At 40.7% G+C, this 27,759-nt stretch overlaps 1 protein-coding gene across 1 annotated transcript in view; it reads right to left on the bottom strand.

Moving 5' to 3' along the window:
- Nucleotides 1-27,759, bottom strand: part of tenm1 (teneurin transmembrane protein 1) — a 153,313-nt gene that overhangs the window by 4,322 nt on the left and 121,232 nt on the right. Inside the window, exons 22-34 of the mRNA XM_040119754.1 lie at nt 21,622-21,776; nt 18,770-18,853; nt 18,087-18,281; nt 12,306-12,393; nt 10,488-10,684; nt 8,752-9,065; nt 7,946-8,118; nt 6,126-6,370; nt 5,089-5,382; nt 3,673-3,917; nt 2,802-2,944; nt 912-1,123; nt 1-302 (exon numbers count right to left, since the gene is read on the bottom strand). Of these exons, the coding sequence (XP_039975688.1) occupies nt 1-302; nt 912-1,123; nt 2,802-2,944; nt 3,673-3,917; nt 5,089-5,382; nt 6,126-6,370; nt 7,946-8,118; nt 8,752-9,065; nt 10,488-10,684; nt 12,306-12,393; nt 18,087-18,281; nt 18,770-18,853; nt 21,622-21,776 (2,647 nt within the window). The remainder of the gene's footprint in view (nt 303-911; nt 1,124-2,801; nt 2,945-3,672; nt 3,918-5,088; nt 5,383-6,125; nt 6,371-7,945; nt 8,119-8,751; nt 9,066-10,487; nt 10,685-12,305; nt 12,394-18,086; nt 18,282-18,769; nt 18,854-21,621; nt 21,777-27,759) is intronic.

The following is a 27,759-nucleotide window of genomic DNA, read 5'->3' as shown; positions in this document are numbered from 1 at the left end:
CTTGCGCTGGTCCCATGGCTGAGCAGGTTGATGTTCCCGTTGAGGTCATAGCTATAGCGCCACTGAGGCCGCTCATTGACTGAGGCACTCTGCAGCTGGCTGTCTGCGTCGTACTCATAAGTGTAGCGGGTCACGTTGTTGTCCACGCCCACCCTTATGTCACAGGTGGTAGTGCGCCCTGCTGAGTCATACTGGATGGTCATCCAGTAGGCGATGGATTTCAGGATCTCATACTGGACCTCTACCACCTGGCCGTAGGAGTTAAATACCTTGGTGTGCTTCATCAGATGGGTGGTGATCACCTAGATGAACACAGACAACATGGGTCCGCCATGTATGCGCGTGAAGACACACACACACACACACCTAAAATCAGGCCGAAGTGCTTAATGCAACATTATATCTGGATGTTTTTAAATGGTATTAATTGATTTTTTGGTCACCTGGGATCAAGCAGCAAAACAAACTGGGCACCAAAAACGACACTGTCACCTTATAATGTTGATTTGGTGAATGTGTTCGCTAACTGTTGCCTATTTACACATCCAGCAGACATGAAGAACATTTCATTTGGAGTCATGTTTTTTGCCACCCAACAAATTAAAATTCAAAATTCATTTTCATTTTAGCTCTGGTGGGGTCGCCACTAACTTCTGAGGAAAATATTGACTCTTTAGCTGCTAACTGCTTAAAATGCTTCTAGTTGCTAACTTTGTCTGTCAGCTGATTAGTACTCAACTAGGAGTACACAGTGGGTTTATTAGACTGCAGAAGAATGACTCCCTTTTGTGCCTGGAAACAAGATTGATGAGAGCAGTGATAACAACATCAAAGCAACAACGATTAAAGGCTAAACTGCTAGAGGCATTACTCATACAGCTCGATATTTTAAGTGTGAACACTCAACCTACCTGGTTGAGGTCATAGAAAATGACGCTAAACTTTCCAAATTGCTCGACCCGTCCTGATACATCGACATAACGGTACAGATCTATCGGCAGGGGGGTTTCATTGATGACTGCCTGCATGCTTGTCACTCTGAAGTTGTTGTAGCTGTAGTCAAACCTGGCGTTGACCAAACCTTCCTCACTGAAGCGAAAGATCTGCCGGCTTGTCAGGGGACCTATGTGGAGAAATCATAATGTGAGAAATTCAGTGATATTGAAGTTTGGATTACACACATGTGCATATGTGTGGATTATACACATAATACACATGCACAAACTGCACTCACAGTTGGCTATCACGCTACCCATTCAAGCCTTCCTAATTAATTCAAATCAAGGACTAATTCAACATCATTAACACAGACACACGCAGTGCAATCCATTCAATCTTAACTATCCCCAAACCTCTATGGCATTTCCAGTGGTGACCTTTAATATGGAGAGATAATGAAATCTAAAGACAATAGTCATGATGGGCCAATGTGCTTCTTAATGTCAGAACATCAACGTTAACAACACCATTCATCACCTCTGCTGCTAGCTACTACAGCTTATCCGCCATTTGGAAAAAGGCCTGCTAATGAAACACCATTATGGTGCTATTTGAGATGACTCTGAGTGCGGTTAAAATGAAAAGTGTCTAGCTTTGGAGACTGTAGAGAGCTGGATCAGCATTACATCTTCTATTTTTATTTTCTGTGGAACGCTGATTCTAAACCTACGCTAATGGGAAAATTGCAAAAGCAGTGAGAGAGGGGTGGAGGCTTTCCTACAGCCCTTGGGAACTCAGTCTGTTCGTCTCGCTTCTCTAGCTGTCACTTCCCCAAGCTGTCATCTTTCCCTCTCTTTTTCTGTTCCTTTTCTGCCTCGCTTACCTCTCTATATCCCTGTCTCCCCCTTTTTTGGTCCCTTACTTTTCCTTGTCTCCTCTCAAGGGACAATTACCACTATCTCTCCTCTCTCCAAGGCTCCGTTTGTTCTGCTGAAAAGAGATCAGTTAAAGGAAGGTGAGTCTATTCACAGTGAGGGCAAAGTGATAACCCCCCCCCCCCCCACACACACACACACACACACACACACACACACAAACACAGCTGTGTCCCATAGATTAGTGACACCTGATCATGGCGAGCCAATCACAAAGCTATGTGAAGTAAACCAGCAGCAGCAATGAGAGGGCTCACAACCACCCTGGAAAGACTCTTTAACTTGAGGGAATTGGTGAACTGTAATAACAAAGGTGCTATCCTAACATAGCAGCTAAAGGGGCCCATTGATGGCCATGGCCTTACTGGGTAATACTGCAGGGTTATAATTGATTTCCAGTCCCAAACAGACATGCATGAGTGTAAACATGAACGCAGAGAAGTGTTCACATGCAGGCAGTGCAACACAAATGTAGGATACCCACACCTAGCCAACCACATATTAGCTTATATTTATACATTCACTTTTTTACTTTGATCAGGCAGCCTAGTTGGCTGAGATGGCGAAGAGATAACGTGGCTCAGAGCCCAGGGAGTGGTCTTGTATTTTTACAGCTGTGGTAGACCACAGTCTCTTTCCAGTTGAACATGCTGAGCCTTATTCAGATTTGTAACTTTGGCTGCGTCGTTCTATGCGTCAGATGAAATAGCATAACACTGACTCAAAGAAATCTGGCTCAAAATGTATCATTTTGCAGTCTTGTCACAGTACAGATGCCTTGAGTTGTGCCCATAACACAATTTTATGCTCAGATAGATCATTTTAAATTATCCATTTAAGGATGACTCATTGCACACTGTAAATATTTTTACTTTATGGCTGTTGATCCCTTTAGTGTATGTGGCATAAATGCATGTGTATATGCACCTGTCTGTCTGTATCGTATGGAGCTTATGAAGCCGTTATGTGTGAGATGAATGGTCTTGACAGTGCCAGAGGCCTCGTCATAAGTGAAGGTCACCAGGGTGGAGTCATAAACCACCTCAGAGAGCCGCGCTGCTGGTGTATACCTTTAAAAACAGAGTGAAAGGAAAAGAGAACAACTTATAGAATAGATGATAAATTATTTAGCTGTGTCAGAAGTGTCTAATAAAACGGTAAAACGTACAGTAAAATATACATTTGATCTTCACTATGTGTAAACATGCCATACATCATGAATAAAACAAAGATAACTTGGGCCATTAAAGAACAAGTTGCATCATCCTTCAACATTTCATCAAAATCAGACCGGCTGCTTTGGCAGTTATGGCCTTTCAAATCTTGAAAATGGGGCTGTTTATTATAGTGTCCCCATCGAGCTAATGAGTATTAAAAATGTTAAATGCCAGAACACTGTACGAATCAGTCCTCCAGCTTTCATCAAAATCAGATCAGTGGTGTCTGACATAGTATGATGATAAAAAAATCTGACCTTTAATCAGTCCCCCCAATTAGTCCAATCAGTGTAATTTGTGAGGACAGCTGGGTGTGTGTGGAATGTTTTGGTGTCAGCTAGACTTGGTCTAATATGGCTTTTAAATTTCTGAGATTAGCCTTTCATCAGAGCACCTTCATCAAGCCAATCAGTGTTATGTTTTTATATGCCTGACTAATTTTCCAAGATGTGTAATGCCTCCAAACGTCATCAGAATCAAACCAGCGGTGTCAGCAATGTCACCTCTTCCACACTGCACTGACTCCCTAAATTATCTGATAAAACCAACAGACAGTAATATTTCTGTGATCTGTGTCATACCTATAGATGACACTACGCCCTGTTCCCAAGTACTGAGTCCTCCTCAGCCTCCCATCGAGGGTATAGTCCTGCATGAAGGAGGCTTGGCTGTCAGGAGGCGTATAAATGTTCCTGTAGTAACCAATGGACAGGAGTGACTGCAGGGTGTGTTTCACCATGCTTGGCATTGTCACAGCAACCAGGCGGTCGGTTTGGTCGTATTCAAAGACGTAGCGCCGCTGGCTATGCAGGAGCAGCATAATGGACTGAAAGAACACAGACAGATACATGGCAGAGTTATAATACTGTAGCTCTGTGGTTTAATGAGCTTCGACTTTTCCGGTCTGGTGTATTTTTGTATTTCAATGTCATTTGGTGAAAACTTTTTATCACCAAAATAGGTGAGAAGAAGCAACCTTGGATTTTACATTTTTATCTTTGTCAGAAGAACCTGTAAAAATCTTTCTCTGCAGTACTGTGGCTACTCGAACAGTTTGAAATGAAGTAAAACATTATTGTGCCAGAATACTTTTGTATTTAACTGTAAGGTATAATATTAATTTATTAATAATACATGCAGGTATAATACATTTCTGGATGGTTCTGTAATATAATCTCATTTACACTCTGTCTTAGATTAAAACGTGATACTAAATCTATTTCAGGCTGAAGATCATTTCATTAAATATTTCAATTAATTTCAGGTATGTAAATTATAACTTCTGCTAGGTTTCAGCTTTCTCACACACTTAAATGAACATACTCGTCTTTGCGCGTTGTAGCCCATTTACTAAAAATCACATGTACTGCACATTCACTCTAACCATTTTTAAAAGCATGATGAGTTTTTACTGTACAACTCACTTTTATGGAAACTGCTGGTTTCTTTTCTTTCAACACTCTGAAAGAGCGCAGAGTTTATGTAATCCCTCAGTATGAATGTCTTGTGTGCTTTTACTGCTGTCAAAGCTGCATTACTATCGTGTGGTCATGCAGCTATAAGTGCAGATTGATTGAGAAACTCCGTACAATAACTGAACTTTGAGAAAAATTTGAACTGCAGACATGACCTTCAGTAGCAAACCGGTTTTTATAGTTTGGCAAAATGAATGGAATCAAATGGATTGCCTCAAAGGGAAGAAAAACATAATAAAAATATGGTTGGTAGTGTAGTACTGTAAATTATTGAAATGTGCTTTTTGTTACTTACATTTCCCACAACAGAAGTACTGTTCATACTTTTAAGTGTAAGTTTTGGTTTCATATAACTGCAATAACCCGTGAAGCAGCAAACAAAGGAGCAGATGTGTTAGATTTCTACTAACAGCAAAGACAAAAAAACAGAAGTGAAGCCATTAAACACATCTCAGTATGATATAGTTAGAGCCTGTCTATCACATCCCACCTGAACATGTTTTCTAACAGTACAGCTCTTACTCTGTCTGCGTATGTGTAGCTCCAGATCTTGCCATTGACCCAGGCTCTGGACACCACCCTGTCACTCTCGTACTCGAGCCGTTCAGACCACTCTCCACGGTGAATGGCTGACAACAGTCCTCCACCAGAATAGCTGATATTTACTTCAGTGTATTTGCTACTGGGAGACCATACCACGGGACGGCCCAGCAGGTCATACTGGATATGAAGGGTGAACTTCCTGTGGTCATCGTAGATCTTCCCTACTCTGGTGCTCTGATCGAAGTCTATGGACAGCAGGTTCCTGTTATGTGCCTGGAAAGAAAAACAGTAAAATGTAAGGTAGGGGGAGGGGAACAAACTAAAACGGCTTTATAATCACCATAAATTCTAAATAAGGGCAAAGACATTCAAAAATAAATGAAGTGGCATGTCTGAGGCGGGCAGAAATTTCATTAGTTTCGATAAATTAAATGTGACATTTAGAGCAAACTGGGTCTGCATAATAACAATAAATTGCCTTGTGAACAAGTGAGGAACCGAGTCCTGGGGATTGCTAATTAATTAGTGAACATCAGATAAAATGCCCTATTCTTACGAAATATTCTGTTTCTGTGGTATACTTTCTGTGCGTAGGAAAAAGAGGAGAGGTGTTGCAGTCAGAAAACATCTAACATGTTTTGTAATTACCGGTTGTAGCACTGTTCAAACTGTTCTCACAGTTTGGCTCAAAAACAAATGTAAGATCCACTGAATAGATGTGGCTGCGTTGCACTTAGAAGTGATGTTTATTAGTCACTTTTAATGAGTTTAAAGGTTAGATTGTGCGATTTTGGATTAAGTCAACATACTTATAAAATGTGGTTGCAGTGGTGTAATTTCACATGTTCACACAGGTTTCCATGATATTTTTAGCCGGTGTTGGGATTTTTACCGGTTCCACTCTGTGTTCAGTTGCTACTACATACACTGTCTTTTTGTAGTACTCAATTTTGAGGAGAGAATTTTCTATATTATCTGTTTTAGCTGAAGAATATCTTGGTGTTTCAGTATTTTACCCTGAGCCTGCGTTCATAAGTGCTGTAGTTAGTCTTGCTCTGCTCCTTCCGCTGCCTCCACTCTATCAGGCTGGGGGCGTGGTCTCCTGGCAGGCTGATATTACAGCGGCTGGCCGTGGGACTGACTCCTCCCCCAATGCCTCCGGGGAGGAGGGGCTCCGTGCTGAGTGAGAGCTCCATCCCACTCGCCAGCGACACAAGGAACGAGCCATCAGCGCTGACTCTGTATGAACTCTGAGCATGGTCTGGGGGTCGATCATATATCACAGGTGGGTCCCACACGAGTGTGCACACACAAACACAAAAGCACACAAAACCACAAATGCATAAGAAGGATGCGAATATGCAGCAACAGATGCAAAAAGTGTGAAAAAACATCCATCACTGTCTCTCAAAAAACAGCCTTGAGAAAAATCAATAAGATACAGCAATGAATACACGTCTGGCTTTCTGTATGTGTGTTTTGTTATGAATTAATTGCTTAAACCTCTGTGCTGAGTGTCCTTTTTTAACATTTCCTCTGCAACATTGGCACTGTACTGTGTCTGCTAATGTATCTTTAGAAAAATGTAATTTATTCAAAAAGACTGCAGGAGAGAAGGAGAAAGAGAGAGATAGATGGATAGACAGAAAGAGAGAGCAATAAAATGACGGAGAGAGAGAGAGGCAAAGAAAGAGAGAAAGGGGTAAGGGAGAGGTGCTTTGCCATGACAGTTTTTCACACATTGCAAAGGTTTCTCAGAAACTGTTTTCGCTTCTATCTTACTCAGATTATGATTTCACACAGAATTTACACATGCCAATATCAGTTTATATCATTCCTTTACCATTTGTAAAACACAATTAAATAAGGGCAAAAATAATCATAAAATTATATTTTACAAATAAAATTTAACACATTTAATAAACTGGATAGTAACTTCTATTCCCTCCACCACTATAAAACCTCTTTCTATACATATGGTTATTGTTGCCTCAGAGGCAGAAATGGCGCAGGGAATTTGTGGGTGGTGGAAGTAAAGGGGGCCACTCTAAAACAGGGGGTCATTCCAACTTTTCCCTGGCAGTTCTGTTATACTGTAGCACTGTGCGCATGCTTGCGTGTGTGCAGTTGTATCTATATGTGTTGGAGGAGATTTTCTCTCCCCGCAGTCCTGTCATTGTGACAACTGCTAGAAAGCAATTAAAGGGATGACATGAGAGGAAACTGCTCCCATGAGCAGCTTCTCCACTCCACTCTCATTTTCTCTTCTTCTCATCTCTGCCCTCTTTTCCATTTTTCCTGTGGTTGTTAAGACATTTCAAAAGTCGGCCAGATCTGTCTCTTCTTTTGTAAATAAAAAAATCAACAGCATTTTTTTTTTTTTTTTTTTTACTGCCCATTATTCTGGTTATGTGAAGAGGTCATATCAGATCCATTTGTGAATTATTTATAGAAAGTGACAAATTCTTTTTCAAAACTGTAAATCTCCCGCACATATATTCAGTGCAGCTGTTGAAGGAGAACAAGAAAAACACAGGTCAGAGTGGCTGACTTGACCAGAATAACGGCCAGGTTATTGCAGTTTGTCGGTCATAAATGTTTAAATATCACTATAGCCTTACTGTCTGCCCTTTGTATAAATTTGTGTGTGTCGCTATGGTTTAGTCCCCCCAGATGACTCATAAACAACCTAGCAGCATGTTTGTGGTAAAGTAGATGAGGACAAGTGGTGAAGCTGTAATCCTTCCTGCATGCCAACTGGTGAATACATGTGTTCAATACATTTTTTCCTACTGACCTATGTGGAGTGGATAAAAATTGCACCATGATGCTGTACCTTGTCTGAAGGTGTAGATGGTGTCACTGGCAGACAGGTTGGTGCTGGTGATGAAGCTCTCGCGGTTAGATGCCTCAACCTCCACCCGAGACCAGCGCTCCAGGTTGCCGTGGAAACCACTTACTTCACCCGTGGGGAGGGTGATGTTGGTCACACGGCCTTCGCTGTTGTACCTTGGAGAATAAACACAAAAACGATGATGTACAAGCACAAACACACACAGATAACTGTCTTTCTCTGACAAATGAACACAGCCTTACACACAAATGCACACAAGCACACAAACACACACACTTGCACACTCACTATCACTCTGTGTTCCCCTTTCATACACAAACATCAACACAGAGTAAGTGTCAACTATGATTTATATCTGTAATTATCCAGCTGTGGAATTTGAGACAGAGACTGGGCTGGTAGTGGTGAATAATTCAGAAAGATGTGTTTTTGTGTGTGTACCACAGTATATGTGCGACACTAAACATGTGTACGATCAAAGAATTGCAGAAATGTCTTTTAGCTAATCAGTCAGCAAAGACTAAAAAGAAAAAAAACAGTCTCACCAGCTTTCACAGCGTTGGTGATGCAGTTGCTACCACCAGATGGCACTCACACGTCACATCGCTTATCCAAGTTCTATCTCACATTCATACACATGTACATACATGTAATCCCCATGTCCACACAAAGATTCAGAGTCAAGCGATAAAGCATGAATGAAAGAAAAGGTGAAAGAAAGAAGGAAAGAAAGAAAGTAAGAAAATATGAGAGCACAATAAGAAGAGGAAAAAAACTACTAAACTTACTCATAAACAGTGGTCCAACTGTTCTCATCACTCTTGGTTGCTAGGAGACCCGTGTTGCCATGGTAAGTGATGTGGGCGATGTCATGGCCTTGGGCTGACACCTTCCTCAGTGTTCCACTGTTGCTAAGAGACAGCCAGTACACCTGTCCCCCAGGTAGCGCCAGCCAGAGAGGCACTCCATGAGCATCTCTCCTCACCTGGAGCCCATGGCCGTCACGACATGTAAGCCCAGACAGCTGACCGTCTGTGCCGTAAGAGAAGTTGTACAGGTAGTGGCCGGTAATCAGGTGTTTGGTGTACATGTGGGAACCATTCTGTCATGGATAGGAAGATAAAGTGATCAGGACTGCATTGCAGCTGTTTTGTATAAATCCGTGACTAAGTTTGTGTATAAGGTCCTTCCTACGTTCTTAGTAACTACTAGTTTGAAGCTAGTGATTTACTGAATCTTGTCGCACCATTAAAACTTAACCTTTTAAAATACACCAGCCCACACCTGTAGCACACTACCACATCTCGGCAGCGCTACTATAGGTGTGCTTTGGTCTTTACTGGACTCAGTCTTCATACGACCCTGACAAATTCTACAATGTTTGAAAGATCCAAGTCTCCTGATTCTCACTGCAACAGCTCTTGAGACAGAAGTGTTTCAGACTTGTGACACTAGCTGCTAAAATGCCCTATATTCCCCTTTTTTATGCCAAATTAATTAAATAATTAATACATTTCTATCATGTTTGTGCCTCTTTAACTGTGGTTCAAGATCTCTTATACTCATTCTGACCCGTTGGTTGTAAAATTTAAAGAGTTACCCTTCAAAGGAAACCAGGGTTATGACTGTAATCAAAAGGGTTGAAGAACAGTAACCTTTTTATTATTGGTACATTATTTTTGGACTTGTGCAAAAATGGGGGTGTCTGGTAACAGAGTAAGGAATTTCTTAGCTAGTAAAGACTTCAAAACAATTCTACTATGTAAGTCATTGTAGCTTCACAAGATGCAGCAAAGCTTCCAAAAATAGCAATGTTAGGGGAGCAAACAATATATTACACTTAAATGCTAATCCTGTATAAAAAGTAGGTTTTACTTTGTTTTATTTGTGTCTGCATGCATGGAGAGTATTTCAGAGCTAGCATTAATAATATAGTTTAGAATGTGTGGGAAATATTTGAATATGCTAACCTAGCTGATGTTACTGGGTCATTCGGTTTAAGGTTATTAGCATAAGATTTTGTAATTTGAAGCAAGTTGTGTTATTTTTGTCAAATGGCATTCAGAATTTTCCCAGGTTACATGGTTATTAAAGTGTCAGGTCAGATATGTCGAGCACATTCTATATTACCTCTTTTACGCTTCAATCTAAACGGTTCATATTAACATGCTAATGTAGCTTTGTCAGTAGCTTCAGGTGGTGCTTAGCGCTACACCATCCAGTTACTGGGTGTAAATATTTACCAACAACCAATCTTTACATGAGACCTAGTTGTCTGGCTAAACTTGTTTTTATGTAGTAATTTTCGAATCTTCGTTAACACAGTAGTTATAACTAGGCTAAGTCTGAACTTACGAACCCCACAAAATGATACTAAATTAATGTAAATTAATGTATACAGTGACAGTAATGGTGTTCTTACAAAGGTCTCTCTCTCATTCTGACCTTAACTGAGATATAGCTCTCTGGTTTATATTCTACATTCAAATATAAATTTTATATACAGAGCCTAGGCATTGTGTACCTGGCTGAAGAGATATAGTTCCTGGTCCAGTGGTGAGCTGATCTCCACCAGTCCGGCTGGGCTGGGCTGAGGCTGGTTGGGGCTGACAGCTCTGATCCGGATGTTGCCCAGGTCAGCAATATATAGAGTTCCATTGGGGGCCACAGCCAGGGAGGAGGGGGCTTTGAGACGAGCATCACGGGCGTAGCCTCCATCTCCTGATTAGACACAAGAAGACATTATTTCACTGAGGACAAACCCTTTGTCAACAAAATAGCATAAGTGAAGAAACCTTGAGTTATAAACACACTGAGAAATACAAATCATTCTTCAGAGGAAGAATGGTGCACACAAGTTTTGCATAATATGAAGATCCCATGGTGTTGCTTAAGCGTTTATCAGTTCAGCTCAGGACATGGACTTGTTGGGATACCGTAGCTTCCCAGTGGAGTGGATATGACCACCTTGATAGTGACCTCAGCCTTATCAGACAGTGGTAGTGGGTGACTGAATGCATTCAGATGTCTTTGGTAGCACAGCAGGATAATAGCCGGGTGAAGCCCTTTAGATGCTGTCAGCAGTAGGCCCAGGGCCTCTGATGGGTCCGTGCAGACAGCAGGGTGGCAGTTTATCTCTTGACAGCATGCACATTAAATGTGTACGTGTATGTTTTTGTGCGTGTTTAAGCTCGTGTCTGTTTGTATTTGCGGGTGTGTGCTCACATATGTGCGCATGTTCAAAGTGTGAGTTTATGGTGAAGGGATGGAAACGGAAAGCCTCTGAAGAGAGTAATCATCTGTTAACAGCAAGACATGATTGAAAATATGTAAAGTACAACCCAAGAAATAGGGCTGGTTACAGCCCATTGACTTGTGGCATGGGAGAAACACTTCCCTCCATTTTGAACAGAAAAGAGACTGATTTTTATGAGCAGAATTAAATGATAAAATCACCTCCTCTGACACTTACAATGAAAGCATGGCCTAACTGTCAAAAGAACATCTGCTTATTTGTTTGGTCCTTTCCCTCTTTCCTTTTATTACATTTCAGAGGCCCCTCCATGATACACAAACCAGTTAAAAACCCTCAGCAGCTAGACGAGACCTTTTTCTCTCACCAGATGTAATTTGAATGTATTTGAAAGGTTTCTCTCGAGCTGGTTCCCACTGAAATTTAGCTTGAGGTTTTTGTGAAGGAGCCTCCCTATGAATACAAATACAAATACAAATACATCCCACCACATACACACACATGTGCACTTTGTGCATACCCAACACACAAACATTCACAAAGTAAAATTACATTCACTTACTTTTCCATTGTGACATTAGAGATGGTCATTTCTTCCCTGCATACTGTCATAATTTACTTCAATGTCGATATCAGAACTTTTAAATTATTTTTCAAAGAGAGTCAAAACAGTCCTACTTAGATATTAAAACTCCAAATTACTTAGATAATTTAGACAGATTAAAAGGAGAAGGTAACAGTGCAGGAGACAGACAAGAGAAAGAAAGTTCAAATTCTGCTAATAGAATCATTGGCCAGCAGGGGTACACAGGCAGCAAGATTTAATCACTTAATATAAAAAAACCACTGTGACTATTTCTATTCATGTAAATTATATCAAGGCTTTTCAAATATTCCTGTTTTTGTTTCCTTCCAATATATGTCTGAGCCAGACCGAGTGTGATATTATCTGAAGTGATATTTAAGTGCAGTTATATGTTTTTTTTTAGGATCATAATCTTATTAGACATAACCTAATACTCTCACATTACTTAATCCTGCACTCACATAACAAGCGTATGTGTGTGCGTGTCCTGCCTGATGACCCACCAGAGAAGCAGTCACAGTTGGGGTCTATCTTACAGTCACAGTCCGTGGGGGCTCCAGAGATAACAGATATCTCCCCGTTGGTCGACACCTGTGGAGTGTTGGAAAAAACAAAACATGTCACACATCAGCTACAAAATGCTGTAGAAGATCATTTTTGGAGAGAAGATAATGGTCAATAGCATCCTTTGTTACGTCTAATCTCCCCAGCTAAAAAGAAAATGATGGCATCTCATAAAAACCTGATCTAAAAATTGCAGATTAATGATATTAAAATGAAATAAAAGGAAAATGAGGACAATGTATTTGGCTGTGCTTATCCACCAGTCGTTCAACCCAAAAAAATCTCAGATATCTTAGATATCTTTTTTTTCATTTCAGGACAAACAAAAGGACATGCATCTTCAATGTGTGAGAACATTCATTGTTTGGCCTAAATGGGGATTTGTTCACTGAGTGACAGATCTTTGCTACATTAAATTCAACTGACTGTGCTGATGGGGAGTGCTACATCAACAATTTGATTTTCATTCATCTTGGAAGAATGATGCCTTTTAACTGACCATAAAAATGCATGCATTGTTGGAAGATAGCTGGGGATGATCTGTTTGATTTAGATTTTTAAAATCTATTTTATTATCCCATTATTAGGGAAAGTTGATTTGCAGTGTGCTTAATAAGCTATTATGTATTTTAACTGAATTAATTTTTGGTCTTTAAGGAATAGTTTGGAGTTTTGAGTAATACGCTTATTAGATTTCTTGGGTAAGATCAGGAAAATGATACCACCTTCATGTCTGTGCTTAACCCTTAAAGCTCAGTAATTAACACATTATATCTTGTTTGTTTAATCTGTAAAAAAACTATGGTGTAAAAACAATATATAATGTATTCAGTGAGATTAAAAAGTGCTGGTAGGTGGATTTTGTTACTGTTGGACAGAGCCAGACTAGCTGTTTCCCCATTTCCAGTCTTTACGCTAAAATAACCAGCTGCTGGCAGTTCATATTTAACATACAGACATGAGTGTCGTATCAGTCTTCTCATTGGATCCTTGGTAAGGAAGCAAATATGCGTATTTCCCAAAATGGTGAACTATTCCTTTAAAATTTGATAACCTCAGTCTGTATTTATTCCAGTATCTCAGAGTATGAAGTCAGTCCCAAATGCTCAAACATTCTCAGAGAGATGCATTTTTGTTCCTGTTGTTTTAGGCTTGGGAGTGAAACGTTTTAATAACTTTCTTGACCTAGGAAATGACTCATACTGTATGTCCTCCAAGATTCAGGAGAAGTGCAGAGCTGTCCTAACAGTTTTGAGATTCAACATGAGGACAGTGATATACTACTAGTCAAAAGTTTTAGAACTCCCCCATATTTTTTTTTATTTTAGCAATTTAAGTCCAGTGAATAACCTTAAATGGTAAGCAGCTAACTGCCTGAGGTAAAAAAAAAATAAATTAAAAAAAAGTAGAAAACTGGTTAACTCAAGCCTTGAAGGTTAATGCAAGCAATTCCTACAGGTGCCCCAACTTTTGTTGATTACTTACAAACCCTCTGTACAAAGGCAATGTTGGAAAGAACTGTGCTACTACACCCTCTGATGCATTATTTTGACAATACTGTGCTGCAGGAAGTAGTGCTGTATATTGTTATCAGAATGGTGAGAAAAAGGCAAGTAACGAAGGAAGACCGACTGGTTGGTCAGGGGTTCATCCTTCAGCAAGATAATAACACAAGACATTAGAAGAAAAGAACTAGACGATGGCTTCGAATGATAGAATACAAGCACAGTCTCCAGAGCTAAACCCCATGGAGCTGGTTTGGGATGAACTGGACAGAAACTAAAAGCAAAGCAACCTGCAAGTGCAACACATTAGTGGGAACTTCTGCAACAGTGTTGGAAAAAACATTACAAACAATGTTTGATTTCCATGGTAGAAAGAGTGCCATGAGTGTGTTCAGCTGCTGATGAGTCGAACATATAGATTAAATTTAGGATTTAAGATTCCATGATTCCTTGTTTTTAAAATTTCCAACTGTTTATTTCTTCTACGGTTTAACTTAAGAAACACTGAAACATTGAATTATGTAAATTTTATTAACAGCTGGAAAAATGTAGGTGTTCTACAACTTTTCACTTGTAGCGTAAGTAAACCATGTCCACAAATTCGAGGAGGGAAGGAACCATAGAATAGAGAATGTTTGATTTAAAATAAAGTCAAGCTTTCTTAAAGATATCATCTGGATTCAGCCGGTCGGGGCAAACGGCCGTCCACTATGAGCCGGGTCCTGTTCAAGGTTTCTACCGGTTAAAAGGGAGTTTTTCCTTGTTGTAGTCGCCAAGTGCTTGCTCATGGGGGAATGTTGGGTCTCTGTAAATATAACTATAAAGAGTAAGGTCTAGACCTGCTCTACATGAAAAGTGCCCTGAGATAACCTCTGTTATGATTTGGCACTATATAAATAAAATTGAATCGAACTGAATTGAATTAAAAACAAAGTTCTTGCAGTTTGCAACAAACAAATACAGCCACAACAGAGCTAATTTGGGATGTAATGATTGTGATTTTAATGCACCTCTAAAAACTCCAATACTGTGCATATTCATTAACTTCCCTGCCTCTATACATGATTAAAAATAAAATTCAAGACATACTGGTTAAGCATGTGTGATCCTAGATGTTATGACCAAATGTTTTGGGTTTGTGTGGCAGACAGACGTGCCTGGACCATGAGAACACACAAAAGCAGTGCCAAAGAATCGCCAATATACAGAGCTTATTGCAGCCAAGGCATGTTCACATTTACAAGGGATTATAATACTGAAAAAATAGACTTGCTGTCTAAACAGTACAAGATGCCATTTAAGATGAAATGTAGCGCTTAACTTGTGTGTCATTTTAAAATATATTATCCGCCTGTACCTCAGCCAGCTAGTTTGTCTTACAAGTGATACAGTGGCCTCTACTTAATTTAGTTTTTTCCTACATCACATTGTATCTGCATTAGCCTGTCAGGTTTTTGAAGGTGTTGATTACAAATCAGAAACCACTGAGAAATCTGCAACACATCATCATTAATTTTATTTTACGGTTCAGTCACACAAAACGGTTTCATTCACTCTCAAAGGAGAAGTTCCACTTGCTGCTGAGAGTGTGTGCAGGAACTTTCATAAATAACTCAAGACCTACTCTGAAGCAGGAGGAATTTTCACTTGTAGTTTGACTTTCTATGTGACTGATTCTGAGATGCTTGACAAATAACGGCCCAGAAATATCAAATATAAAATAGGTGTGACAAATAGAGTAAAAAAATAAAAATTAAAAAAAGTATTTTTATCTGCCTTAGCCAACATGGTTGCCCGGTCTCCATCAAAAAGGCATCCACGGCATTTTATGTCCCTGTCTGCCTCCACATAGACTCAGCGTGGTATTGTTGACCACAAAGGGCCTATTGATTGAATCCAAAGGTACTGCCTTTGTGGTGCTGGTGCCCAAATGCTGTGGGCCTGTGATAGCATGCTGTTGGCTAATGGAGCTAATGGACAAAAAAGTCATTTTTTACCAAAAAAGAAGTACAGTAGCTTCAGAAAGTATTCAGACCCTTTTTCTTTGTTGTTGTTGTAAATTTAATTTTAAATGGATAAAATTGGCATTTTTGCCCATCAAATTAAAATTATAAGCCATAATGACAAAGTGAAAACATGTTTTTAAAGGTTTTGAAAATAAAAAACTAAAATCTCTCGTTTAAAAAAGTATCTGGACCTTTGCTCTGGCTCTCCAAATTATGAACAAGTGCATCTTCTTGCTTTAATTATCCTTGAGATGTGTCTAGAACTTGATATGAGTCCACCTTTGGCAAACTGAACTGATGGACACAGTTTAAAAAAGACACACACCTGTGTATATAAGGTCCCACAATTCACACTGAATTGTCAGGACAAAAACCATGAATTCCAAGGAACTCTCTGTAGACCTCTGTGATAAAATTGTGGCGAGGCATAGATCAGGGCAAGGGTATAAAACCATTTTTAAAGCTTTGAGTGTTCCCAGGAGCATAGGGGCCTCAACAATAGTGAAATGGAAGAATTTGGAACCAGCAGGACTCTTCTTAGAGTTTGCTGTCCAGCCAAACTGAGGCATGAAAGGCCTTGGTCAGTGAGGTGACCAAGAACCCAACGGTCACTCTAACAGGGCTTGAGAACTCCTCTGCAGAGATGGGAGAACCAGCCAGAAAGATGACCATCTCAGGAGCACTGCATCAATCAGACCTTTATGGTAGAGTGTGTAGACGGAAGCCACTTTGAGGGAAAGGCATGTGACAGCCCACTTGGAGTTTGCAAAACGGCATTTAAAGGATTCTGAGAGCGCGAAGAAAAAGATTCTGAGGTAACAAAATTTAAACCCTCTGGGCCGAACTCCAAGCACTATGTCTCCAAACACCAGGCTCCGCTCCTCAACTGGCTAATACCATCCCTACAGTGAACCATGGTGGTGGCAGCATCATGCTATGGGGGCTTCTCAGCAGAAGGGACAGGGAGACTGGTCAGTATTGAGAGAGTGATTAATGCAACCAAACATACAGAGGTCCTTTAAGAAAACCTGCTCCAGACTGAACGTGACATGAGACTTTCAGCACAACAATGACACGGAGCATACAGCCAAAACCAAGCTCAGACTTAAACCCCATAGAACATCTGTGGGGAGACCTGGAGATGACAGTTCACAGACGTTTCCCATCCAATCTTGCAGAGTTTGAGAGGATCTGCCAGGAAGAGTGGGATGAACTGCCCAAATCTAGGTGTTCAAAGCTTGTAGAGACTTGGCCAAGAAAATCAAAGCTGTAACTGCTGCCAAAGGGGCTTCTACAAAGTACTGAATTAAGGGTCTGAATACTTCTGTAAATTAGAGATTTCAGTTTTTGATTTTCAATTGAGGTGTTTTTTTTTCTTTTTTTCACTTTGTCATAATGGGTTATTGAGAGTACATTAATGAACAAAATGTAAATTTTATCAATTTGAAATGAGATCTTCAAAAAAATGTGCAAAAAGTGAAGGGTTCTAAATAATTTCTGAGGCCACTGTATGACTATGTGTAAGAAGCAGATTCAGCACACCGTCCTGCTGCACAGTATCTGTGACCACAGATAAAAACCTAACCACAGTTGGGCACATGATGCAACAAGTGAAAGGGTAAATTTGTGTCATAAGGCTAAATGGACTGCTGTTGTCATTTGCAATTGAGGACTGCTATGGGGACAACTTTGCTGTTTGTCTGTTTTTTCTAGAGATGTAAAAGATGCTCTTGCAGCAGCCATTGCTCTGTGGTGATCATTCATAGAAGCATACAGGGATTTCGACAGCTGTCCTGAATTTAGAAAGAGGGACGCAGTTGCAGATTTTAGAGGGAGTAGTGGAATATTATAAGATATAGTGAGTCATTGGCCACAGCAACATAGCCAATTACACCTGATTTTATTAACTTGTAGTATGGAGCAATAGTTTGAATGAGTAAATCTTCTGTAACTTGAACTTCTGTAAATCAAAATGACATGAGTAACACTTCGATATAGTGTAGTGGCTTTAAGAGTCTCTTCTATGAGAGCTTTCTGTAAAGTTGTCCAAACATTAGAACCTCATGGTCGGTATCAGGTCAGTTGATTTTAATTTTAATTAAATTCATCATTTGTAGCTGCCCTTCAAAGCGCAATCGGAGCATCTCTATTTAAAAATAAGTTGAAAGTAATTACAGTGTGTGTGTGGTATTTTTAGTGACAGAGCGACCTGCTGGATGCGGTTGATGCGCCGCTCATCAGTCTCCGCGATGAAAAGTGTGCCCAGGTGGGACAGGGCAATGGCCTTGGCAGCTTCCAAGGTGGCGCGCACTGCTGCCCGGCTCACCAGGTGGTGGTCAATACCTGGAACCTGACAATGGATGGGACGTCCTGCCACAATACGCACCTGAAGACTTTCTGACACCTAAAGAAATAAACTATCATGTATTAGCCGTGTAAAAGAGAGGGAGACTGTAAACGGTTACAACAGCTGTAGTTCTGGTAATTATTTTTGGTCAAAACATTCAGCCACTGACAATAAAGCTTTGTAGATCCAGTGTATCAAACTTCAATAGACCTAACCCTGCCTCATATCATGACTCATTAATTTCTCAAGAAACACACTCAAACAGGCAATTCATTAATTTTGGAGAACAGGTTTTGGGGTCATAAGCAAAACCTGATCATTATTATTATTTTTTTTCTCTTTTATGTTAGCAGCCATACTCGCTCTGAATATACCTAAAGTGACAGCACTGCAATTTGCAAGAAACATTTAATTACTCCTTTTTCCTCTGTTACATATAGTGCCAATGTCTCTCAAAAAAGCATAAGATTGAATAGGAGACAGGTTTGGAATTCATTCACTGGCAAGCATGTGTTTTTTGCATGACTTTGGGACTGTTTCTCTACCTGTAGGACAATGTTGTTGTCCAGGATGTAGAGGGAGTTGTCCAGTGGGTTGACGGCCAGGTCTGTTGGCCACTCTAGACGTACCTGTAGAATGATACACACACACACACACATACACACAGACACACACACACACACACACACACACACACACACACACACACACACACACACACACACACACACACAATATATACAAAAACTGTAATGAGAACAAAAGAACAAGAAAGCTTTGGTGGTGATCGCCCACAAGAGTCAGTTACAGGTGAAACAAATAATATCTACTTAATAACATAGCATTAGGCCTCCTGGCCCTCCCTGCTAACGCAAAGGTCAGTAGCGGGCAGGGAGCCTTCCCCGTGTTTATTCAAGACTCACACTGGCTCACCTCGGCACTGTTCCAAATGTCAGCCAATAACCATGATCGCCGCCTGCTCAAACAGCACACCCTGCCTGCTAACACTGTGGGGGTCAAAGACAGACAAACCTAAACTGGTGCACAGCCACCCACATCCCTGTCTATCTCACACAAACAAACACTGAAATTGTGAGCTGCGTCTGCTATGGGGACAAGGCGGTGAGTCTGAGGGATCAGCGAGGTGACTGATGACTGTGAGGATGGATTGGTAAATAAATGGATCATGTTAAATTGCCACTGACATGTCCAATTACAGGCTCTGTCAAATGAGAGAGAAGAGGATTCACTCTGAAATCCCATTTTAAGAAGTGGAGAGATTCATCAAGCAGGACTCACCCTGTCCTTAGCCAAAGAGGACACGCATCAAATCTCTCATGCTCATGATATTGAACTTTGCAGTGATGCCAGGCGATCGCTTTTACATTTATTTGATTGGTGCAGTATCTGTGTGGGCAGGCACCAGCGGTGGAAGAAGTATTGAAATCCTTTATATAAAACGAAGTTACAAGTAGAAGTCTTGCATTCAAATCTTAATAATGTAAAAGAACAAAAGTATTACCATAATTTACTTAAAGTATCAAAAGTAAAACTACTCATTATAAATATGGCTTCTGTCCATATCATAATATTTTGACACTTTCTTATTATTAACACCTAACCAGCATTTGAATTTTTCTTTGCAAGGGAAAGCTAATTTTAACTATTTTATACACTGTTGGTTAGTTTAACCTACAGCAATTCATGATATTTTATAAGGTGATTGTAGGTGTTGTATGTGAAATCTTTCTCTACAAAGTAAGTAGTAACAATAGTTGTCAAATAAATGTAATGGAGTAAAAAGTACAATATTTTCCTGAAATGTAGTGGGGTAGATTTATAAAGTAGCACAGAATGGAAATAATTATGGCAATTACAAGTACCTCAAAATTGTACTTCAGTGTGCTACTTGAGTAAATATACTTAGTTCCACCACTGGTAGGCACCAAAAATAGTTCAGAATGTCACTTTAATTCCAGTGCCCACACAGATACAGTTAATCAGCTGAACGATGTTTTTGGCTGTTGATGAGCACCATCTGTGATCTGAGAACTGTGTATGTTACCTCATTAGTCCACGTCAGTTACTCTGTCGTGATTCGAATCATAGGGTAATGTATGGATGGCTATTGTTAACGTCTGGTCATTTGCCACTGGCACATTTGGTTCCATGAAAGCGAGGCAGCTAACACTACCAAGCTGGTCTGTACACAGGAGTGTCCAGGAGCTGCAGATGATAAAGTGGGTGTTGAAATAACATGATAGAAAAGTAATGTCTTGTGGGAATTGGTGCTAAAGTTAGCAAGCCAGGCTAACTAGCTTCCACTTTCCCGGTGGAAGTTACTTATCTTAGCTTGCTAACTTCCACTATAAGTGGTTTACACACATAACAGCACAATGTATACTCCCAAATGTTGAAAGTAGTAAAGGGATACATGGCTAAAATTATTGACTGCCAACACTACTGTACGGTGGCTTGTTGCATAATCGGAAAAAAAAATATATATATATATATATATATATTTTGTATCATTGTTGAAGCTTAGATGCTGCTTCCACAAATATGTCCAGAGGCGGTTTTACCTCTAAATGTGCAATTTGAAGAAAAAAAAGAAAAAGGAAAAAGTGCACAACAGCTGCGGTATCATTGTAGTTTGTTTCACAAAACGTGAGAGGTATTCAAATTTCAGATCAACTTAACAAACACTCAGCCAGTAATTTAGCATAAATACCTGCAGTCATTTTTTTTCCAGCCCTAGCTACAGAAGTTTCCATCAATACCGACGCCACATTGAGGGCAAAGTAGTTTATAAGAACAAACACAGATGTAGGATGAATTCGAGTGGACGTGATCAGATGTGCTGCAGATGCTGATGACTAACAAATACAAGGACTGTGAGGCTAATGGGCCTGTTTAAAGACATATAAGAGCACCACTGGGAATTCACCTGGGCTACACACATGCATTCACACAGGTTCTTGCATCCCTATGTGTGGGCAGACATCCCTCTATAGAGCCAGCGGTTCATCTATAATTCACTCTCTGCTCTAATAGGCCCGATATCAGTCAGCAGTGTGATCTGAAGGCTGGCTGATCAAATCTGTGCAGTGGCTGCGTTTGGTCTTAGCGCGCGCTCTCTCTCACACAGAAACACACATACACCTTCAAGAAGACACGAAGAGGCCAGGCAATTTAGATTGACACAACAATCACTGACTGTAAAAGAACAAGTAAATTCTTATTAGACTTATTTATATAGACTTATATAATATAGACTTATTTTTCTAGAAATTATTTAAACAATACTGAAATGGAGAGGATGAATCCGATTTAATAGCAAAACATGTGGCTCCAGCTTTCTATCAGTCATTTAAACTTGGCTGCATTATTAGCTTACCTGGCTGATGTCCATGCGTGCATCACAGCTTAGCGGCTGCGTCGACATCAGTCCGTTTGAACCAATCACAGTGGAGAGCAAACCCCTCTCATTAATCTTCTGAATGGTGGTGCCATCAACGAAGTAGACAACACCTCTTTTATCCACTGCAATACCTGGGTTGGTGAGAGAGAGGCAGAATGAGCTTTTGGAGATGACAGAGAGAGCGAGTGGGGATGAGAGAACAAAAAGGGAAAAGGAAAAAACGTGAAAGTGAGTATGAGAGAGAGGAGAGAAGAGGTGTGGAAGAGTGAGTAGGGGAGAGAAGTAGAGTGGAGAGAGGAGAGGGCTTCGGAGAGGCATCCAACTCAGTTAGACATTCAGCTCAGCAAGCGGCTGTCTTATCAAAGGCACTGCACCACAGAAATGTAATTATATTTCCATTCCAGAGCCCACTAAAGGGATTAGAACAATGCAACTGGAGGAAGAAGTTATTTGTCACATTAGATGTGAGCGGGGTGCCAGTGAACTTTTGACATTTGACGCTTGTGTAAACGTGCATTATAGATGTGCTTCATATGAAAGTGCATGTGTGCAAACACTTGCCTGTATTTGCACAGCACATGTGAACATATGCTTTGTGAGAGGATTTTGCTATCAACAGCATACACTTGAACTCTCCTTGCAGTGGAGCTCTGCAGTAGACAATGAGCAGAGAGACAGGGAGAGAGGCAAGTCTAGGTATTAAAGGTCAGGGCAGACTATGAATCATCTGTTATGGATGAGGAGCAACCTTCATCCCTGTCTCATCTCCATACAGAGAAAAGCCTTTTAACTCAACTCCTCAGCAATAATATACCACGACTCAACCCTCACCTCTCATACTGCATGCTGCCAATTCTCCTTGATTGCTTTCACTTAGCATCTGCGACAATAGGATATATTTCAGTCTTCCTACGTGCCAACTCCAATGGATGTGGCTCACGACTGTGCCATTTAAAATACATTTTGTTTATGGTTTATCATTAAGTCATAGCAAGTTTATGTATATTTCCCTTTATCTCAAGCATGCCTCAAATGACTTAATGGAGACAAAGCCTACTTATATCTAACTAAGCAACAATCAATCACAAAACTAAATTGTGTGATATAATATTGTCTGCAATAAAAGAAACAATAAAACATTTTAAGTGAATGGTGGAAAGATAGGACCAATATTCACTTTCCTTTTACCTCCGTTTTGCTCTCCACCAAGTCCTGAGGGAAATATCTGTGTAGCTGTTAAATGCTTTAATACGTTCACTAACTAGTTGCTTACTTTGTTTGGCTTCCATTTGGTTCTCGCAATGTAGTGTACAGTTGGTTTATTAGAGCTTTCGTGCTGCAAATGGCTTCCTGCTGCAGCTGGAAAAAAGACTGATTAGAGCGGTGAGAGGGAACCAAAATATTAAAGCTGGGGGTCATAAATTCAAAATAATAGGATGAATGAAAGCAAAAAATGTTTAAAATGACAGAAAAAAGCAATATCCCAGAGCATAAAGTTATCTTAAAAGGTATCGTCAAATTGCTGGTTTTGTTCAAGCAACAGTCCATAATTGGAAGATGTGCAACTCATAATATGAAAGAGAGGAAAGCAGTGGAGAAGCTGGAAGGAGTGAGTATTTGATATTTCTCCATACTAAATGAACTGACTATCAATATTGTTGTTCATTAAAGTTCTGTCGACTGACTGAATTTTAATTCTAGATATAGCAAGTCTGGCTGCTTTCCAAACACTACCCACATTAGAGAAAGAAAAAACACTTGTGAAAAAGATTCAAAGAGTGATCTGACCATGTACAAGTGACAGCGAATCACAATAAAAACGGACAAGACACAGCTTCAACTACTCCTCCTTCATTCATACATCTTGTCCCATTTCCCTTTATTCTTTTTTTTCTCATTCTGTCAGTCTTTATGCTTTCAAACTCTGTCATACTGGATTATGTGGGGATATGTCCGTGCTCACTCTTTGAGCCCATGATAGAAATCACTACTGCTCTATTCCCCAGGCACCACTAAGGTCTCATCCTCCTTGACATACAATAGCTTTCTTTACAGGTGATTTCATTCAATGTGCACACATACAAGCATGCACAGACAAACATGCAAACACGGCGCACTGCCACACCCCGCAACTACATTCACAAACGTCCTCAGACCGGGCAACCCTGGACAGACCCTGTGAGTCATAAATCGTGCAGGTGGAGAGGAGAGGTGGGCAGGGGGAGGGCCAGGGTCAGTGTATTTCCTCCAGAGGCCAGAAGGTGAACTAAAGAGCTCTCCCTCCTGGCCCCTTCATCATCCCTCTGACACAGACAGATTACCTCACCCACACAGCCTCACCCCCTCCTCACCAACAGCCGTCCTCTCCTCCTCTACCTTCCCCTCGCTCTTCATCCTCCCTAACTTGATCTTCTCGTGCTCTCTTTTTGCTCTCTCTTCCCTGTCCTTGTTTTTTTCTTGTTGTCCTTTACTTTCTTTTTGTTGCTGAACTCCCTCTATTTTCCAAGTGCTAATCAAATCAGTGGCCTTTGACCCTTCAGTAATGTCCCGGTTGTGTCTCCTTCTGTTCAGCCCATTTTTTTTTTTTATTCTTTCTTGTGTTCCTCTCGGCCTTGCCATTTCTCCTCCTGTCACCTGGCATTATGCAGGAGGGACGTCTCAACCCACAGTGCAGTCTGAGCCTACTTAGGTCTGAAATTCAGCGCATTCTCCCTGCTGTAACACCATCCTCGGATTCTTCCTTCTTTCTTTTCACTTTCCCATCCATTCCTCCTCCTAGCACCCTAAACCTGTCCCTGATCTTAGAGCTCATAAATCCTGCACAAGGACATAACGAGGCAGCCAGGACTCACTCTCAATACTGATTTTTGTTCTCTTCCTCTCTGTCCCTGGATATTCGTCTTTCTTCTCCTCTGCTTCATTTCAACCAACTATCATCCTAAATTCCCTCTATTATTTCCGTCTTTCCTTTGTTTTTGGTTATCTGACACCCTTAGTATGCATGCTCAGGATCTGCATGTCTAATGTTATCACGAGCAGCTTCTAAATAGCTGCCAATCTATCATCAACAACAAATACTGGACTCGACTGACTTATTCATCCTCACACAGGCACAACAATGAACAACGACTGCTATTATGGCTTCGCATTGGCAAAAGGATTTACACCAGTTTATGTGTTGTTTAAGAGTATTACGCCATGTTTATTGAAAAGGCTGCAGATTAGTCCACATTCTTCTTGTCAGGGGCTGGATTTCCTGCTGTTGTGGGTAAAGCTGTGTACTGGTTTAATAGTTCCATGCTACAGCCCCTCCCTATAGCTGATGGATACTCACAAGACATCAAAAGATTTACCATTTCTCCCAGGGTGGAACTGGCACTCTTATACTCATGTTTAGAAGCTGGCAGACACAACAGTGGAGAAATAATTGATATAAATCTTAACTCCAGAGGGAGACGGACATTTGGCTAAAGTTGGGACTGGAATTTATCATCAAAGAAAAGTGAATTAAACTGAGTTGCATTGACCTTGGAAAAACAGAGGGACGGAAGAGGAGAGGAGTGAAGGAGAGGATGATACAGTGGTGCTATTCACATTCAGCTCAGATTTAGGGAGAAAACGCAGCCGAAGAGAAAAACACGCAACACCTAAAGAGGTGGGAAAGAGGACAGAGGTGGTGATGAGACGAAGGGACGCGATGAAGAATTGCTTCAATTAGCCATTACAGGCCAATCATTCTCAATCAAAGAATCTCTTTGTTCTCTGTCCTTGTCAAAAGAATATCAGTTATAACGGCCCCCTGTGGCATTGCAACACAATCCAATCTGATTAATGCCTTGGAGAGGGGTCTTAGAGAGCATCGGTGTTGATTACAGCTATTTGAAGAGAAGAAGCAACCAGGGATTTTCCAAGCAGAGAGCAAGGGAGAGGTGAGGAAAGGTGTAAGGTGAAAAATGAGAAGAATTGATAAAGACTAATTATAAGATAAGTTGTGGATTGTGTGTCTTATTTAGCAGTAATAGCAGACAGCCCTGTTGGCACATAGTAACATCAGGATGTGGTGCATTTGTGTAGCGCATGCTGACTGCCAACACCTGAGCCCTCAAGAGTGCAGGAAGTCAGCCCTCTAGTGTTGTTCAAGTTTCCCTTCTACAGTACTTTCACCCTTCAAATGCTGACAACTAAGTTGCTGAAAGAGTTGCCTCTATGGATGAAAGCAAGAAGAATTGTAAAATCGTATGGAAAACAAACACATCATTGCCTGTCAGCTAGTGGAACAACCACCTAAGTGCAAAATAAGCATGTGTTCTGCAAAGGGAGCCTATTTAAAAGATCCGTGCATGGAGGAGAAAGCATAATGTGTGCATGTGTGGAAGTTCCATTTATACCTGAAAATTTTCACACCTACACAACCTACACAACCTACCCCAACCACACACAGGGTGTGTGGTTGTGTAGGTTGTGTAGGGGGTAAGTCATGAGAAAAGGGGGTAAGTCATGCAAAAACACACACACACATAGTTTGCAAAGCTATCCTTAGGATATTGCATAGACTTCCATTCAACGTGGACAGCTTAACTCAAACCTTAACCCTAACCTTAACCAGGACCCCAGAAATGACGTTTTTCCTCAATAGGACTGGGCTTTGGTCCCCATGAGAACTACTGGTCCTGACAAGGTCGCTGTTTATACCGGAAAAGGTCCAAAGAGGCAACAAAACCGTGCGTGCGCACACACACGCACGGTTTTGTGTGTGTGTGTGTGTGTACACACACACACACACACACACACACACACACACACACACACACACACACACACACACACACACACACACACACAGACTGCCTTGCCAGCAGCCTGAGGAATAAGTCAGTCAATCTGCCCTCCCATATCCACAGGCTCAGTGGGTGTTAATGATATGGACTGACATATTATTACAGCATCTAAATGATGCTAGCTGTAGCTGATTATGGCCTATGGCGTTTCTGTACAAAGTAACTGTGTGTGACTGAAAAGTGAATGTAGACAAATAGACAGTTTCACCTGCACAACTGGCCACTGTGAGGGACTCTGGCCATAAATAAACTCAACCATATTAGATGGACAAAGCCTGGAGGGTTCACTAACTGCTACAGTCCAACTGTAAGTGAAACTGAATAACACACTGTTTGAAAGACTCTTTAGCTGGCTGTGTGGTTTACAGTTTCCTTTCATCATTTCTCCTTGCGAACATACAATGCTGTTTTGTATGTGAACGTGTGAGTACATGTGAATGTGAGCACATATCAGTGTGGGCAAACCAGTATTGCGGTGTGTGAGTGTGTGAGTGTGTGCTTGTATGCGTGCGGTGAAGTAGCTAGGCGAAAAGATAAGGCATGGCAGTTAATCACATTGTGCGCATATGCAAATATAGAGCGGGTAAATCAGAGTGACTGCAGATGAGAAATTCACACTCCCGTCCACCCACACCCATACAGGCACATACACACAACTTTCTTTAGGACACTGAGGGGGGAAAATAAACCTGTTCACTCAATCTCAGCACTGTGAAATGGCACTATGCACCATACTGATTTCGTGTGCGCACGTGTTTGAGTGTGAATACAAGTGAGTTCATATTTGTGTGTGTCAAAGTGTTTACTCTGTACAGTCTGCATCAAATACTGCTCTGTGACCTATAAAACACACATCTATGAACTGCAGTACTGTAGTGGTAGTATAAGTGCTGTTTCCAATGGCTCTTATTTTCCCCAATCAAACACTAATCATCAATCAATACAAGATAGCACCATAAGCAAGAAAGGGCGTGTATTTCTGGTAGATCTTTGGTAAGCTGAAATAATTCATGCCTATTATAATTAATTATTCATTAAAGCCCCACAGAACAGACAGTGGCTTGGTAATTAAGTCTGAATCAGAAACTGTGGCTCATCTAATTATCAAGCACTATAAGTTTGTTAACATATTAACCCGCATTAATTAATTATTGATGGCTGCCTTTTTTTTGAGCTGGTAGTTCCCGACTACATATGTACGGTAAGGCGAAACATTACGAGGATGCAGAGAACTGGAAGGGGATTTTGCAATAGTTGCATGCTAATTTTTGTGCAA

The sequence above is a fragment of the Xiphias gladius genome, chromosome 23, assembly GCF_016859285.1.
Source record: "Xiphias gladius isolate SHS-SW01 ecotype Sanya breed wild chromosome 23, ASM1685928v1, whole genome shotgun sequence".
Taxonomy (NCBI): domain Eukaryota; kingdom Metazoa; phylum Chordata; class Actinopteri; order Istiophoriformes; family Xiphiidae; genus Xiphias; species Xiphias gladius.
The sequence above is the reverse complement of the archived record's forward strand: the minus strand, read 5'-3'. Positions and strand labels throughout refer to the sequence as shown.